This window comes from Puma concolor, chromosome B1 (genome assembly GCF_028749965.1).
Source record: "Puma concolor isolate L17-30 chromosome B1, mPumCon1.1.hap2, whole genome shotgun sequence".
In the NCBI taxonomy this organism is placed as follows: Eukaryota; Metazoa; Chordata; class Mammalia; order Carnivora; family Felidae; genus Puma; species Puma concolor.
In genome coordinates this window covers 78,395,157-78,408,910 of record NC_141670.1, presented here as the reverse complement: position 1 = coordinate 78,408,910, position 13,754 = coordinate 78,395,157, and the positions used below count along the sequence as shown (strand labels likewise).

Sequence of the window (13,754 nt, the reverse complement as noted above, 5' to 3'; positions counted from 1 at the left end):
TTAATGCTCAACATGAATCTCCAAGTAGTAAATGCATTTTTTAAAACTTATCTGACTGGAGATCCCTTTTGTTGAGGTGAATGCCTCAGAACTAGTGTTCTGAAGACTCTACTTTGAGAAATGCTGCTGTAAATCCCTCCTCCACACTTACTTGATGCTGACTACTGCCCTCACTTAGGCCCCTGCCATCTCTTACATGGACCATCTCTTTCTCATGCAACCTCCTCACTTATCTCTCTGGCACCATTCTCTGCACAGCCTCTACTGACAGTTTTATTTTTCTATCAGAAGAATATGGTCATATCTTACCCTTTCCCCACTTTTCTCTTGAAATGACCAGTGGCTTTCCATTACACACAGGTTCAAATCCTAGGCCTGCTATTATATTTTCTTCTAAATCTAGCCTCACCCGTCTTCCTAACCTCATTTCTTATCACATATCTCCTTTCCCAAAACGTATCACATTCTTTCTTCCTTCAGAGCTTTAATATTTTTCTCCCATGGCTCAAAATGGCCTCTTCTGTTCCCACACTACATTTAACAAATTTCTTCTTAACACCCCTTTCTAATGAGCTCTCTTCTGAGAAAATTTCCTTCTGGCACTTGGTTGGTTACTCCACAATGCTCCCATAATGCTTTGCACTTACCTCTAGTGTAGCAATTGTCACACTGGATAATAACAAATTACTCAGACACTCATCCCCACCATTACTCTATGAGCCTTTTAACCTTTATTTCTCCAGCTCCTAACATAGGAAAGTATCCACATTGAATGAATAACATAAGAAGCAATAACAAAAGAGGAAAAATGGAGATGAAGTTACAAAGGCTTAAACAGAAATGTGTTTTAAGAAGTCATTTTATCTAGAGATGCCTGGGTGGCTCAGTTGGTTTCATGATCTCACAATTTATGAGTTCAGCCCCACATGGGGCTCTATGCTGACAGCACTGTCTGGAGCCTGCTTCAGATTCTGTCTCCCTCTCTCTCTGCCCCTCCCCCACTCATGCACGCATATGCTCTCTCTCTCAAAAATAAACATTAAAAAATTTTTTTTTAATAAAAGTCATTTTTTCTAGCCATTAGTCTCAGGAAAACAATATCACTTTGCTTAAATAGACTTCCAAGTTCCATCTTACCAAGTTCCTGATAGAAAATAAACCTCTACTATATAATTTTTCTTTCTTTTTTTTTTAATGTTTTTTAACGTTTTTATTTATTTTTGAGAGAGAGAGAGAGACAGAGCATGAACGGGGGAGGGGCAGAGAGAGAGGGAGACACAGAATCGGAAACAGGCTCCAGGCTCTGAGCCATCAGCCCAGAGCCCGACGCGGGGCTCAAACTCACGGACCGTGAGATCGTGACCTGGGCTGAAGTCGGAGGCTTAACCGACTGAGCCACCCAGGCGTCCCTACTATATAATTTTTCTTAAGGAAAATCCTACAATTCCTAAAAATCCTTTTGGGGTTTTGGGGGAACACACTCACAGCTTGCCTATACTATCTACCCTGCTCAACCACAGGATTCAAAGCCATAACCCTCTCACTGCTTTAGTAATGGTGAACTACAATGGTCTGAGAATTTGTATCAGAAGAAGTATTATCCTGTCGGAAGACGTGGCTAACCAATTTTGTCCTAATAAATTCCTCTTTCCCATTAGCGTACTCTTCTCAATTTCTGGTGGTCCCCAGAGCTTAGTAACCCTTTAATCATGCCTCCCTACCTCCCATGGCTAAGACTTAAAGTATGGGCTTTTGTTTCAACAAGGAAATTCCATTAAAAGCACACCAGAAGCAAACAGTTTTGCCTGTTGGTTTGCTGAAATTCTCTGCTCCACCAAAAACTTACCTTTCGCAATTAGATCCAACGAGTCCTTGAATTTTTCCTTTACACTAAACATGCATGGCTCCTTAAAAGAAGTTTGTTGAGGGGTCTCCTCAAAATGTTCCCTTTTGAACAGGTGTTTGGGAAAACAAATCTTTTTGTGTGCCGTCCAAAGTTCTTGGACCCCATCAAGTGTTTCCTCTTTTTTAATCTCCAAAGGGATGAATTTTACAGATTTTGGTTTTTGATGTTTATTTCTAAAAACATTTATAGAAGTACTTTGAACTTTATTCTGTGAGTAAAACAAAAATAAATTTAATAAAACTCAATTTTGCTATTAATAGTATAATACAAAAATTATATAATACATTTTATAATAAAATTATATCCACTCATTGCATTTTACAAAGTAGCTTTACTATGTAAGATATTTACTATAAAGCACATGACAGTAATCAGATAAAGCAGATGTCATCCTTTATAGTTCTTCAAAAGCCCTTAACAAGAATGAGGGTTAGTTTTCACTTCCAAAAAAAAAAAAAAATGTAAATTCTAAAATAGTAATTTTCTCCTCACATGTGATATTTTCAAATGCAGTTTTAAGTTCGTTTTACAATAGAAGTTTTCAAATACTAGACATATTAAGAGTTTAATATTTTTCAAGCATCTTTGAAGAATTTTCAAATGTTCATAAAATGCTAACACTCCCAAACTTCTTTGTTGAACCAGAACTTACAGTTCTTATTGGAAGTAAGTTCTCAAGAAAAGCATATTAACAATCAGATATATATTTCAGATCCTTTCAATCACTTAATTCCTTCTTACTTTTGACTACCTTGAGCAATAGAAATACAGTCCCAGGTCTCCAACAGGTAATTATCCAAACAATTATTAACTGTTCTAGTCATTCTCTTGGCCCATAGACAGAGCTATGGGCCTGCCCTCATCACTCCCCTCCAGAAAAAATCATTTATACAAATTCAAATTGTTGCCAACTCAAGATGCCAATAAAAAGATTTTAATAAGATAGTACTATGTTTTGCCAAGCAACCAAAGATAGAAGAGTATGCTCTTAGGATTGGATAAAATTCTTTAGAAAGGTCAAGTTTCTAAAATACATCTATCTAACTCTTTAGTTTTCAACCTATGTTTCTACTAGTGAAATCAATATAACTTGAAATCATTTTTAATTGGTTAGAGAAAAAAAATTAGTTAAGCAATGTTAACAATGTTGATTACAAAATTAAAACCACTTATGACCAGTTTCAGCCTAGAGGACCATTCAAAAGAAACCTAGGTAAAATTATATCCCCCTCACCTACAAGCATTTAAAAATATTTAAAGTCCTTATCTAAAATTCAGTTTTTAAAAAAAGTATTCAAGGGGCACCTGGGTGACTCAGTTAAGCATCCAACTTCTGCTCTAGTCATGACCTCACAGTTTATGGGTTCGAGCCCTGTGTTGGGCTCTGTTGCTGACAGCTCAGAGCCTGAAGCCTGCTTCGGATTCTGTGTCTCCCTCTCTCTCTGCCTCTCCCCCTTCCTCCCCCTTCTTCTCTCTCAAAAATTAGTAAACATTAAAAAAATATAAGTATTCAAAAAGCAGTAGTATGATGTGGCACACAGTAAGCCATCCTAAGATCCCCTTCCCTCACCTGTCTTCCCAAAGACCATTTCTTGCAATAGCTGCTCCTCCCCTACAATTTCTCATCTCGTCTGCAGATGCTACCCTCTAAAATTTCAACCTGCGCTGATTCCTATCTTATTGCTGACCGATTCCCTTACACTCCCACCTCCCAAACCTATGCCATTCAGCAAATATTCATTGAACCAACCACAGAGCTTGTTGCTGGAGATGCAACATTCACAAAAGAGTCACGGCCCTCAACGGATGGTCAGACTGGTAAAGGGCTCTAATGCAAAGTGATATGAAAGGAGATTCAGGGGAGAATGTCATTCTGGGTGCATGGGAAAGACACATCTCACAGCATATTTTCTAGTTTAGCTTTATCTAATAGTGTTTAAAGAGGGATATTTATTTGAGATAGTTAATTCAAATATTTGTTATAATTCATTAAAAGTAAACATTAAAAATTGGATTAAATTTGCAAATTAAATATATATATAATCAAATAATCTGTATATTTATAAAATCTTATTTTTAAATGCAACCTAAAATCAATTTTTATATCTAGTGAAGATTTCATTTTCTCTTCTATTCAGAATCTATTAGGGTTCATGCAACCATTTGGAACAATCAGTGTAGTATACAAAAATAGTTATTAGTTTTCTGAAAAATAAGTTAGATAAATGGAAAGCATTAACCTCATTTACTTTCTCATAATGTTGGGCAATGAGAGTTTTTGCTTCTTGAAAAAAATCTTGCTTGGTGATCTCTAATATGCGACCTAAAACAGAAACACAAAATGTTTTGTTTTGTTTTTTTAATGTAGTTAATGTACTTTCTTGATCACAAATGGCAAAACTATGAGATTAAAATTTGGGCAGTGATGAATCTTGCAGGATATTATAAAAGGTAAGTGTTACAAGTGGATGTTGTAAGTGAATGCAAAAGAAGTTCACGGAATGATCCTTCAACGTAATATTTTATTTTAAAAAAACATCAGCTTACAATGATGAGAGTGGTAAGGGAGATATCCTCATTTACTTAAGTCCAGGGAAACCAAACAAAACACACAAAATCGAAATCTCCTTCAGCTCTTCAAGTTCTTTAAATGTTACTATATAGAAGACATAATATGTTTTGGGCACAGAAATTACTAACGAATCTAAACGTATTTTGTATATCTGATGACTAATTCATATGTCTGTACATTTCTTCAAGAATATTTACCTTATATCTAGATGTTAAAATTATAACTACAAAATAAACTCAATAGGTTTACTGAGTAGGAATAGCAATGAAATAAAAAAATACACAACTACAAATGAGTAAATAACAGTAACTCTTATTTATATTCTCCTAAGATTCTCATTCTTTTTATCCAGAGCTACATATAGAATTCTACAGCATGTACATAGACTACATTACTCTCAGTCTTGTCTAAAATTTCCTCCTTAAGAGGTCAGAGTGGGAGAGAACCAAAGCATAAGAGACTCTTAAAAACTGAGAACAAACTGAGGGTTGATGGGGGGTGGGAGGGAGGGGAGGGTGGGTGATGGGTATTGAGGAGGACACCTTTTGGGATGAGCACTGGGTGTTGTATGGAAACCAATTTCACAATAAATTTCATATATTGAAAAAAAATAAAAAAAATAAATTACCAAAAAAAATAAAAAAAATAAATAAATAAATAAAATTTCCTCCTTAGAGGAAAGGAGGATCAAGATTTTTCTCTCTTTTCAACCATTCAAATTTTAAGCAATTAGAAACTTCATCTTCACAAAAATCAAAACCTTAATAAGATACTGTCTTACTTCATGTGGGCTGCTATAACAAAATGCCATAGGCCAGGTAACTTACAAGCAATAGACTTATTTCTCACAATTCTGGAGGCTGGGAGTACTAGATCAGGGTGTCAGCATGGTCAGGTGAGGGTATCCTCACATGATAGAAAGGACTAGGGAGCTCTCTGGGGCCTCTTCTATAAAAGCACTAATCCCATTAAACCCTTTGATGAGGGTCCCACCCTCATGACCTAATCCCCTTCTAATACCATCACCTTTGGGGGTTGGATTTCAACATTCCAATTTCCAGGGGTAGGGGTGGGGGGCAACATTCAGATCATAGCCACCACATACCAACCAGAACGGCTAAAATTGAAAACACTCATAACAGCCAATATTGGCGAGTCTGCAGAGCACTGGTAGGAACGTAAGATCATCAGTTTGGAAAAGATACGGCAATTTCTTATAAAACTTAATATACATGTATCCTGTGACCTAGCAATCCCACCCCTAGGTGTTTATCAAAGAGAATGAAGCATATATTTACAAAAGAGTTGTACCAGAATGCTCATAGAAGCTTTATTCATAATAGTTCCAAATTGGAAGCAGCCCAGATGTGTATCAACAAGAGAACAGCAAACAAACTGTAGTATATTCACACAATAAAATACCACTAAGCAACAAAAAAGATTCAAACTACTGACACACACAACAACATGAATGAACTTCAAAAACATTATGCACAGTAAGCATCCTTACACACACACACACACACAATATAATACTTTATCGTTCCACTTCTATGAAGTTCTAGTGCAAACACAGCTAACATATGGGAGAAAAAAAAAAGAACAGTGATTTTTCTGGTGGGAGATGGCATGAAGTGACTGAAAAGGAACATGAAGGAAATTTCTAGAGTAATGGTAAGCATTCTATATTTTGATACAGAGTGGATCACACAGGCATATGTAATTAACTCAGTGAATATATGTCTAAGATGTTGGCATTTTGTTGTTGTACATTTTATACTAATAGAATAAAAATATAAACAAGTAATGAAGTCTGACTATGATATGCATGTTGATGCATGGATATGAAATAAATCTAATACAGTAAAATATTCATGGTAAGAACTGGGTGGTAGGTCTATGGGTGTTAATTTAAAATTCTTTCAAGCTTTCTATATGTTTGAAATTTTCATAACAAAATATTGGAGACAAGTTCTCTCTTCATTCCTTCACGAAATCTCCCCTTGCTTTTCCCCATGTAGACTCATGGGCCACAGGTAGCTGTTCCTTTGGGGCAATGCCATCCCAAGGATTGAAGCCTGGGAGAAGAACTTAACAATAAAGGAGAGAGACAACTGGACTCTAGCACCCCCTTAAAAATGTTGGGTTAGAAGAAAGAGCATTTACTAAGTTGTCCCATCAATGGGCATTAGAATTGTTTCTGTGTAGTCATTCTAGAAAAAACATCTTTTCTTGCTCTCAGGCTTCTTCCTTCCTTCCATTCATACCTATAGCATGGAAAGTGGTGTATGTAAGTCATGTCAAACTCAAATATCCTGAACACCACACACTTGCCAATGTGTCTCCCCACATTCAGAGCTATTTACATATTTCTAAGGATAATGATTGGTGGGTTTTTTTAATTCTTTCCAATAAAAAAAAATATTTGTCAAGACTTCACGCATGTGCTTTTGGAAAAGTATATATATTCTTTGTACAGATCAGAGCACAAAGTCACATGTGAATCATAAAATATTTCATTATAAATATCATCACTCAAACCATAAGATGCACTGTCCTCACATGGAAGAGACAGGAGTTCAGGGATTAAAACTGTCTGTCAAGTTTGAACTAAAATCCAAATCCACTTTGAGGGGTCTTCTAACCAGACCATGTACTTCCCAGAGGAAAGGCAGTAACATATTCTGAGGGGTGACTCCACAACTTATCCTCTTTATCTTCCTCTCATGATGATCTTTCCTCCTTCAAATCCATCCTTCTGACTAATGGAATCTCCCTTATAATTACAGCACCTCCATGTGTCATACACATGACAAACAATATAACTTATTCATAGATGAGATGGTTAAGTCACTGAGTTTTGGTGAAACTATTTTGTCTTCATTCCAAACAAGACCTTGAAGATGATCTAATCTTCATGTATAGGCAAAGCTCTGACACGCCGAGGGCCCAAATGCCTACTGAAGTCAGCTAAGCTGGAAGCCTACACAGGAGCCGTTCTTGTGAGTTGCTTTCTGCTTTTTCCTACACATCTGCTTCTTTTGCTGAAGCCATGCACTCCTTTTGAGTACTGAAGACTCCAATGAGGTTTGACTGTTCCCTCTAGTAAAATATTTGCATTTCATTGCCACTTTCTGCTATGGACAAAAGATATGTATTGCCCCAAAATTAATATGTTGAAACCTAATGCCTGATAGATGGTATTAGGAGGTGGGGCTTTTGGGAAGTGATTCGGTCATGAAGGTGAAGCCCTCATGATTGAGATTAGTGCCCTTAGGAAGAAGCCTCCAGAGAGGTAGGTAGTCCCTTCCATCCTGTGAACATACAGTGAGAAGACATCCATCAGTGAGGAAGCAGGCCTCACCAGACATCAAATCTGCTGCCACCATTATCTCGGACTTCCCAGTCTCCAGAACTGTGAGAAGTAAATTTCTGTTGCTTATAAGCCACTCAGAATATGATACTTTGTTACAGCAGCCTGAATAGACCAAGACACTTTCATTTCAAGCTGTCAATCCTGAGCCCTTATTGTAATTTCATGTCCTGATAAAGCTGTTCTGATTTTCCCCCTCATAACTATAAATTGGTCTTAGACAGAGGAGATAAATTCCCAAGTCAGCATTATACTCCTAGCTGGGCTTTTTGATGACTGGTGTGTCTGATTCTCACCAAGAGCCACCTGTCACCTCTGAACAGTGGAGGAGTTAGTATACACCCTGGCAACCCTAATGGCCTTCCTGGAGCCAGCAAGTAGATTCTGACTCATTGAGGGACTGCCACAGCGAACTCATACAGTGAAGCCATGAAGTTCTTGAACACAACAAGGCCTGGGATTGTTCTTAAAAGGGCAGAGAAAGGCAGCCACCATCAAAAGAGAGCAACTTCTCACAGACCCTAAAACGACTCCAACTGAAGACATGTAGATACACTGACTCCAGGTCAGCAATCCCAAGCCCTCACTGGCATTTAAGATGCTGAGGCAGTTGTTCTGATTTTCTCTTGTAACTAAAAATTAGCCTTTGAACCAAAAAGTTAAATTCGTAAAGTAGCACAAGAGAATTCCTATCTCAGTCCCTTAGAAAAGGCAAAGCTCTAGTGTGTGTTCCTTAACTTTATAATTTCTAAGAATCTTTATATATTCAACAAATGAGTCTAAAATTATGAGAAATTAAGCAATTTTGATGTTAAGAATCCATCCAGTTAATAATCTTTGAAGCTTCTGTTTCTCTGTTCATAATAGGGTAAGTATACAAGCATGCAGCTTTTATACATTCAAGTGTGCATTAGAACTTCAATTATTAAAAGGAAGCTGTCAAGGTCTGCTCCTTCTCTTAAAAAAATCTATAATTAAAGCTTTGTTTACTTGCAGATACACATCCATAGCATATAGAATGACTTTTAAGAGCTCTCATTCCTGAGTCACACTATTTGGGTCTTGAATTACAATTTGCTCATGAACCTTATTTTATTGTCTTAAGCCTTCGTTTTCTCATTTGTAAAATGAGAACAATAATAAGAATATATCTTGCACAGAGTTTTGAGGATTCAATTGCACTTGGTTACAAAGCACTTAGCACAGAGGCTGGCACATAACAAGCTTTCAATCAATGTGAGCAATTATTACTGTAGTTACTGTGGTATTACTCTCATTGAGCTAAACTTTTCTCCAACCATGTTTATATAATTAATTTCATCAGTCAGTTCTCATTTCTTCAGTAGCACAAAGATAAATTTCAACTGTCTAAATTAGTTTGAATAAATCTGGTCTTATTATAGTTCTTTTTATCCAAAATTAATTAATTAATAGGTTTGAAAATAATACAATTTCTTTATACTTTGGATTCCTTAAGTTACTAAACCCCCAAAAGCAGTAAAACATCATTATAAGCAGTAACAAATATTTTATGATAAAGTTCATGAAGAGATTTAAATACTTATACTACTTACATAAAACATGAGTACAAATATTAACATTTCTATGGGGGAAGATAATGAATTTCTAATGCCAAATGATTTCACTAGCCTAAAATTGTTTTCTTACGTTTATTTTATATTTTTTTTTAAAAACTCACTCTTCCTATATCATCAGTTTAATGCTATTATGATAGTTCATAAAACTTCATATTTTTCTTAATGCTTTGGAGGTTCTGTGTAATTGCTCTAGTAAATCTCTGAAGTGAAGACACCAGAAGATCTAATTTTGGAAGTTATGACAGGGAACAAATCATTGGCCATCCCTTGATTATATCATTGAAAAAAAATCTTTTCTGCCCCTAGAAAAACCAAGGGACTAGCAAACATGTGTTTGGTAATTTGTTGTAGCAGCAACACAATACTAATACAAATTGTTTACTTGTTCTTCTGTTGATGGACATTATGGCTATTCCAAGTTTGGAGCAATTGTGAATAACACTGCTATGAGCATTTTTGCACAATGCATTTGGTGGAAATTTTTCACTTGTTTTGTGGAATAAGAATAAAAAATAAGAATAAGAATAAAATTTCTGGGTCATAAAAAAAATAACTGGCCTTACTAAGAGAGTTTCTATCCTTCCTACTAACAGGTTCCATTCTTCAGAGACATCACAAAAATTTACTACGGAGATATCCTGAACAAAGATGTATGCCTACATGGCTAATGCCTTCTTTGCCTCTATCGTCAAAGTAAGTGCCTATGCGTTTGATCTCACAGATGTTAGAAAAGCCATACCTCAGACTCAAAAAGATTTAGTTCAGCATATGTTCATTAAGCACCTACTAAGTCCCAGATGCTAAATGTGCTAAATTTGGTGCTGATTTGGTGCTAAATGTGCTGAAATAAATAGGACATTAGGTAGCCCTGCCTTCCAGGTACTTAGAGCCTAATGCCAGGAAAAAAAAAAAATATTGTAAATAAAAGCCATGACATTCAGTATGCACATACATTGTGATGGAGGCCGATGTAAGTCACTAACATCTTAGTTAGTGCCAGCTTGCTAATGTATGAATTTCCCTTTAAAGATGTGAGGCTTTGCATTGTATTATTAGAGATAAGGCTTAAAACAGAAATATCCCAAGAGAAATAAAACAGTGAATGAAATCCAGACTAAGACAGTGGTTTTAAAACTGTGCTTCATCAATTTCATGTGCCTTTAGGGCCCTTCCTTCTTTCAATCACAGAAGCTCAGACCTTATCTGTTTTACATATTTGAACTCTTCCTAAATTTTCATTTTGTAGGAAATATCCCTTGGCTAAAAATAACAAACACACAGCAAACAAGTAAAAAAACAAATTAACAAAGGTTTGAATATTACTTTGTGTGCTGAAAGATCTCCTTCTAAAAGCAGGTTCAGAGGACGGGCAGGATTAAGTCAGGGGAGGGGAGAAGCTTAGAGACAAGGTGCAGGAGAGAGAAGCCGAAACTAAGATGGTTTAATTTGTTCCAGGGCAAGGAGTTGTGGAAACCAGAATGTGAAGGGAAGCTCTTTGAAGAGAAACCTCAAAGAAAATAGTTTATATTCAATTCCACTACACTTAAGTGAAGAAAATATAATTTATCTAATTTCTTTTCAAAAAGAATTTATTTTTTTAAAGATTATTTTGAGAGAATATGCGAGAGCGCACAAGCAGGGGAGGGGCAGAGAGAGAATCCCAAGCAGGCTTCTTGATGTCAGCCCAGAGCCTGATGCAGGGCTCAATCTCACAAACTGTGAGATCATGACCTGAGCCGAAATCAAGAGTTGGATACTTAACCAACTGAGCCACCCAGGCGCCCCCCCAAAAAACCAAACGAAACCCAAATTCCAAGTGGCATATGGCTATCATCTCCTAAAACACATATTTGACAATTTTTTCCACAACACATTCTCCATTAAGACCCAACTCTTCAGTTCCATTGTAACAGCATTCTGTTGAGTTGTCTCTTACACACTTTTCCTCACTTCCCCAACTTTCTTTATTCCTTCTTTAGCCAAGTGGTTTATTGTCTTTACAACAATAAACTAATTAAGGTTTCTACCTACCTCAGGGAGATTTTACAGTGTACCTCCCCTCCAAAACAATCTCTCTATGTTAATCTTTCCCAGAGTGGGATTAGGTTGCTAAGGAGATACACAGGAATTACCAGCTCTCAGTATCAAGACTTCAAATATAATTTAATTAATTATGGACATGACCCTAAGGCAAAATGGAACTAGAGAACATTCCTCCTCTACTTTATGGATCTTCTTCCCTTCTGTCCTATACATCTTAAAAATGTGCTGTATTATCCGGATAGAGAGTTAAAGTAATCCACATAGCGCTCTATTTGTAGCCCAGAATAGAAGCTGGCTGGCCTGTATTATATACTGCCTGGGGTCACAAGAGTCAAAGAGAGGTAGCCTAACAGGAAATCTTAATGATCTCAGCCTCTATGCAGCACTCTATGTTTCTCAATCTGGCTACCTAAGCCTAAATTTAAGGTTACCTGCATGTTGCCAAGTCTAGATTAGCTCTAAATGAAATACAATGTGAAGGGTGCCTGGGTGGCTCAGTCAGTTAAGTGTCCGACTTCAGCTCAGGTCATGATCTTGTGGTTTGTGGGTTCGAGCCCTGCATTGGGCTCTGTGCTGACAGCTCAGAGCCTGGAGCCTGCTTCAGATTCTGTGTCTCCTTCTCTCTCTGCCCCTGCCCTGCTCGCACTCTGTCTCTCTCTCTCTCAGTCAAAAATAAATAAACATTTTTTAAAAAATTCTTTTTAAATAAATACAATGTGAGCCTAATATAGACACATTTCTAAAAGTGAAAAAGATGAAATTAATTTTAATAACATACATAACTGTTATAGATTTGATTTAAAGGATATATATCCAAATAGTATCATTTCCACATCAATCGATATTAAAAATTAATGATATTTACATTCTTTTTTTGTTGTCTTCAAAAATCATGTATATATTTTACACTTATATACCTCTCAATTCAGATGTTGGTCTTTAATCAAAAATAATCTATTCAGGTTCTCTAAAATATCCACTTGCAAAAGTATATTCACATACTCAAGTTCCTCTAAACATGGTTAAAAGTTTTCCAATAACTGAGTTAAATATTTTAATAAATCAAATTACATTGAAATTAAAATTAATTACATTTAAATTAAAAGAATTAAAATCAAACACTCAATCCTTAGTTTGACTGGTCACATTTTAAGCAATCAATAGCCATATGTGGCCAGTAGATACCATGTTGGACAGCACACTAAATTAAAAGTTGCTATAGATCTCTCAAAGGTTGGTTATATTTAAATAAAGGGAATGAGGTGAATTCTTACAAGGTACACCAGTCACTTTGGTGCTCCAGATATTAATAATTAGAAGTTTCTCAAAACTGTTGAAACACCATGCGTTGCGCACTGAGTCGTTAGGGAAGTGCAATACTCACCTTCTGCTTTATCAGACATAACTTCCGCAGCAGTCATGATGGGCGGTTAGGGTGATCTTTTTTGAGAGCTGAGTTCCAAGTCCCTAAACACAATCACATTAAATACTGCATTGATAATAAATACTTGCTTTTATCTATTTCTTTCACCCACTCATGAAAAAAAAATAGGATGATTAACACTTTTTATACATCACTCCTCTGCTCTAAAATCTCCTATGCCTGCCACTTCTTTTTTTTTTTTTAATTTTTAACATTTATTCATTTTTGAGAGACAGGGAGAGACAGAGTATGAGCAGGGAAGGGGCAGAGACAGAGGGAGACACAGAATCCGAAGCAGGCTCCAGGCTCTGAGCTGTCAGCACAGAGCCTGACGCAGGGCTCAAACTCATGAACTGCGAGATCATGACTTGAGCCGAAGTCGGACGCTCAACCGACTAAGCCACCCAGGTGCCCCTATGCCTGCCACTTCTAAAGACAGTAACCACAAAAGCTAGCATTAGGTGGGGCTCTGTGGTTTCCCAAATGCTTGTGTGTGTGTATATATATATATATCACCTTACTGATTCCAAACAACCTGACTGGAACTTATCCCACTTTTGGCAGATGTGGAAACTGGAGCTCAGAGATGTGAAACAACTTGTCAAAGTAAGCATATATTTAGTGGCATGTACAGAACTCAAATCCAGATCTTTGGGCCCAATTCCCTATGCAGGCCCCTCTGAATTCTCACTATTTTCCCACTAATATCCAGTTAATACCTGGCACATACCTTACACATCCTTGCCTTGAGCCAACACACTTGAGCTTAGGTTGACATTAGTTTTCTACTCAGAATGCCCCGTTCTCACACCTTTATTTTCTTATGTCCTACCCATCCT

At 36.7% G+C, this 13,754-nt stretch overlaps 1 protein-coding gene across 2 annotated transcripts in view; it reads right to left on the bottom strand.

The window, feature by feature from the left end:
- IQCM (IQ motif containing M) overlaps positions 1 to 13,754 on the bottom strand; it is a 461,312-nt gene that overhangs the window by 372,060 nt on the left and 75,498 nt on the right. For both annotated transcript variants that reach the window (XM_025921378.2, XM_086704127.1), the window contains exons 3-5: positions 12,877 to 12,959; positions 4,147 to 4,229; positions 1,847 to 2,114 (exon numbers count right to left, since the gene is read on the bottom strand). In XM_025921378.2, the coding sequence (XP_025777163.2) occupies positions 1,847 to 2,114; positions 4,147 to 4,229; positions 12,877 to 12,913 (388 nt within the window). In that variant the 5' untranslated portion in view covers positions 12,914 to 12,959. The remainder of the gene's footprint in view (positions 1 to 1,846; positions 2,115 to 4,146; positions 4,230 to 12,876; positions 12,960 to 13,754) is intronic.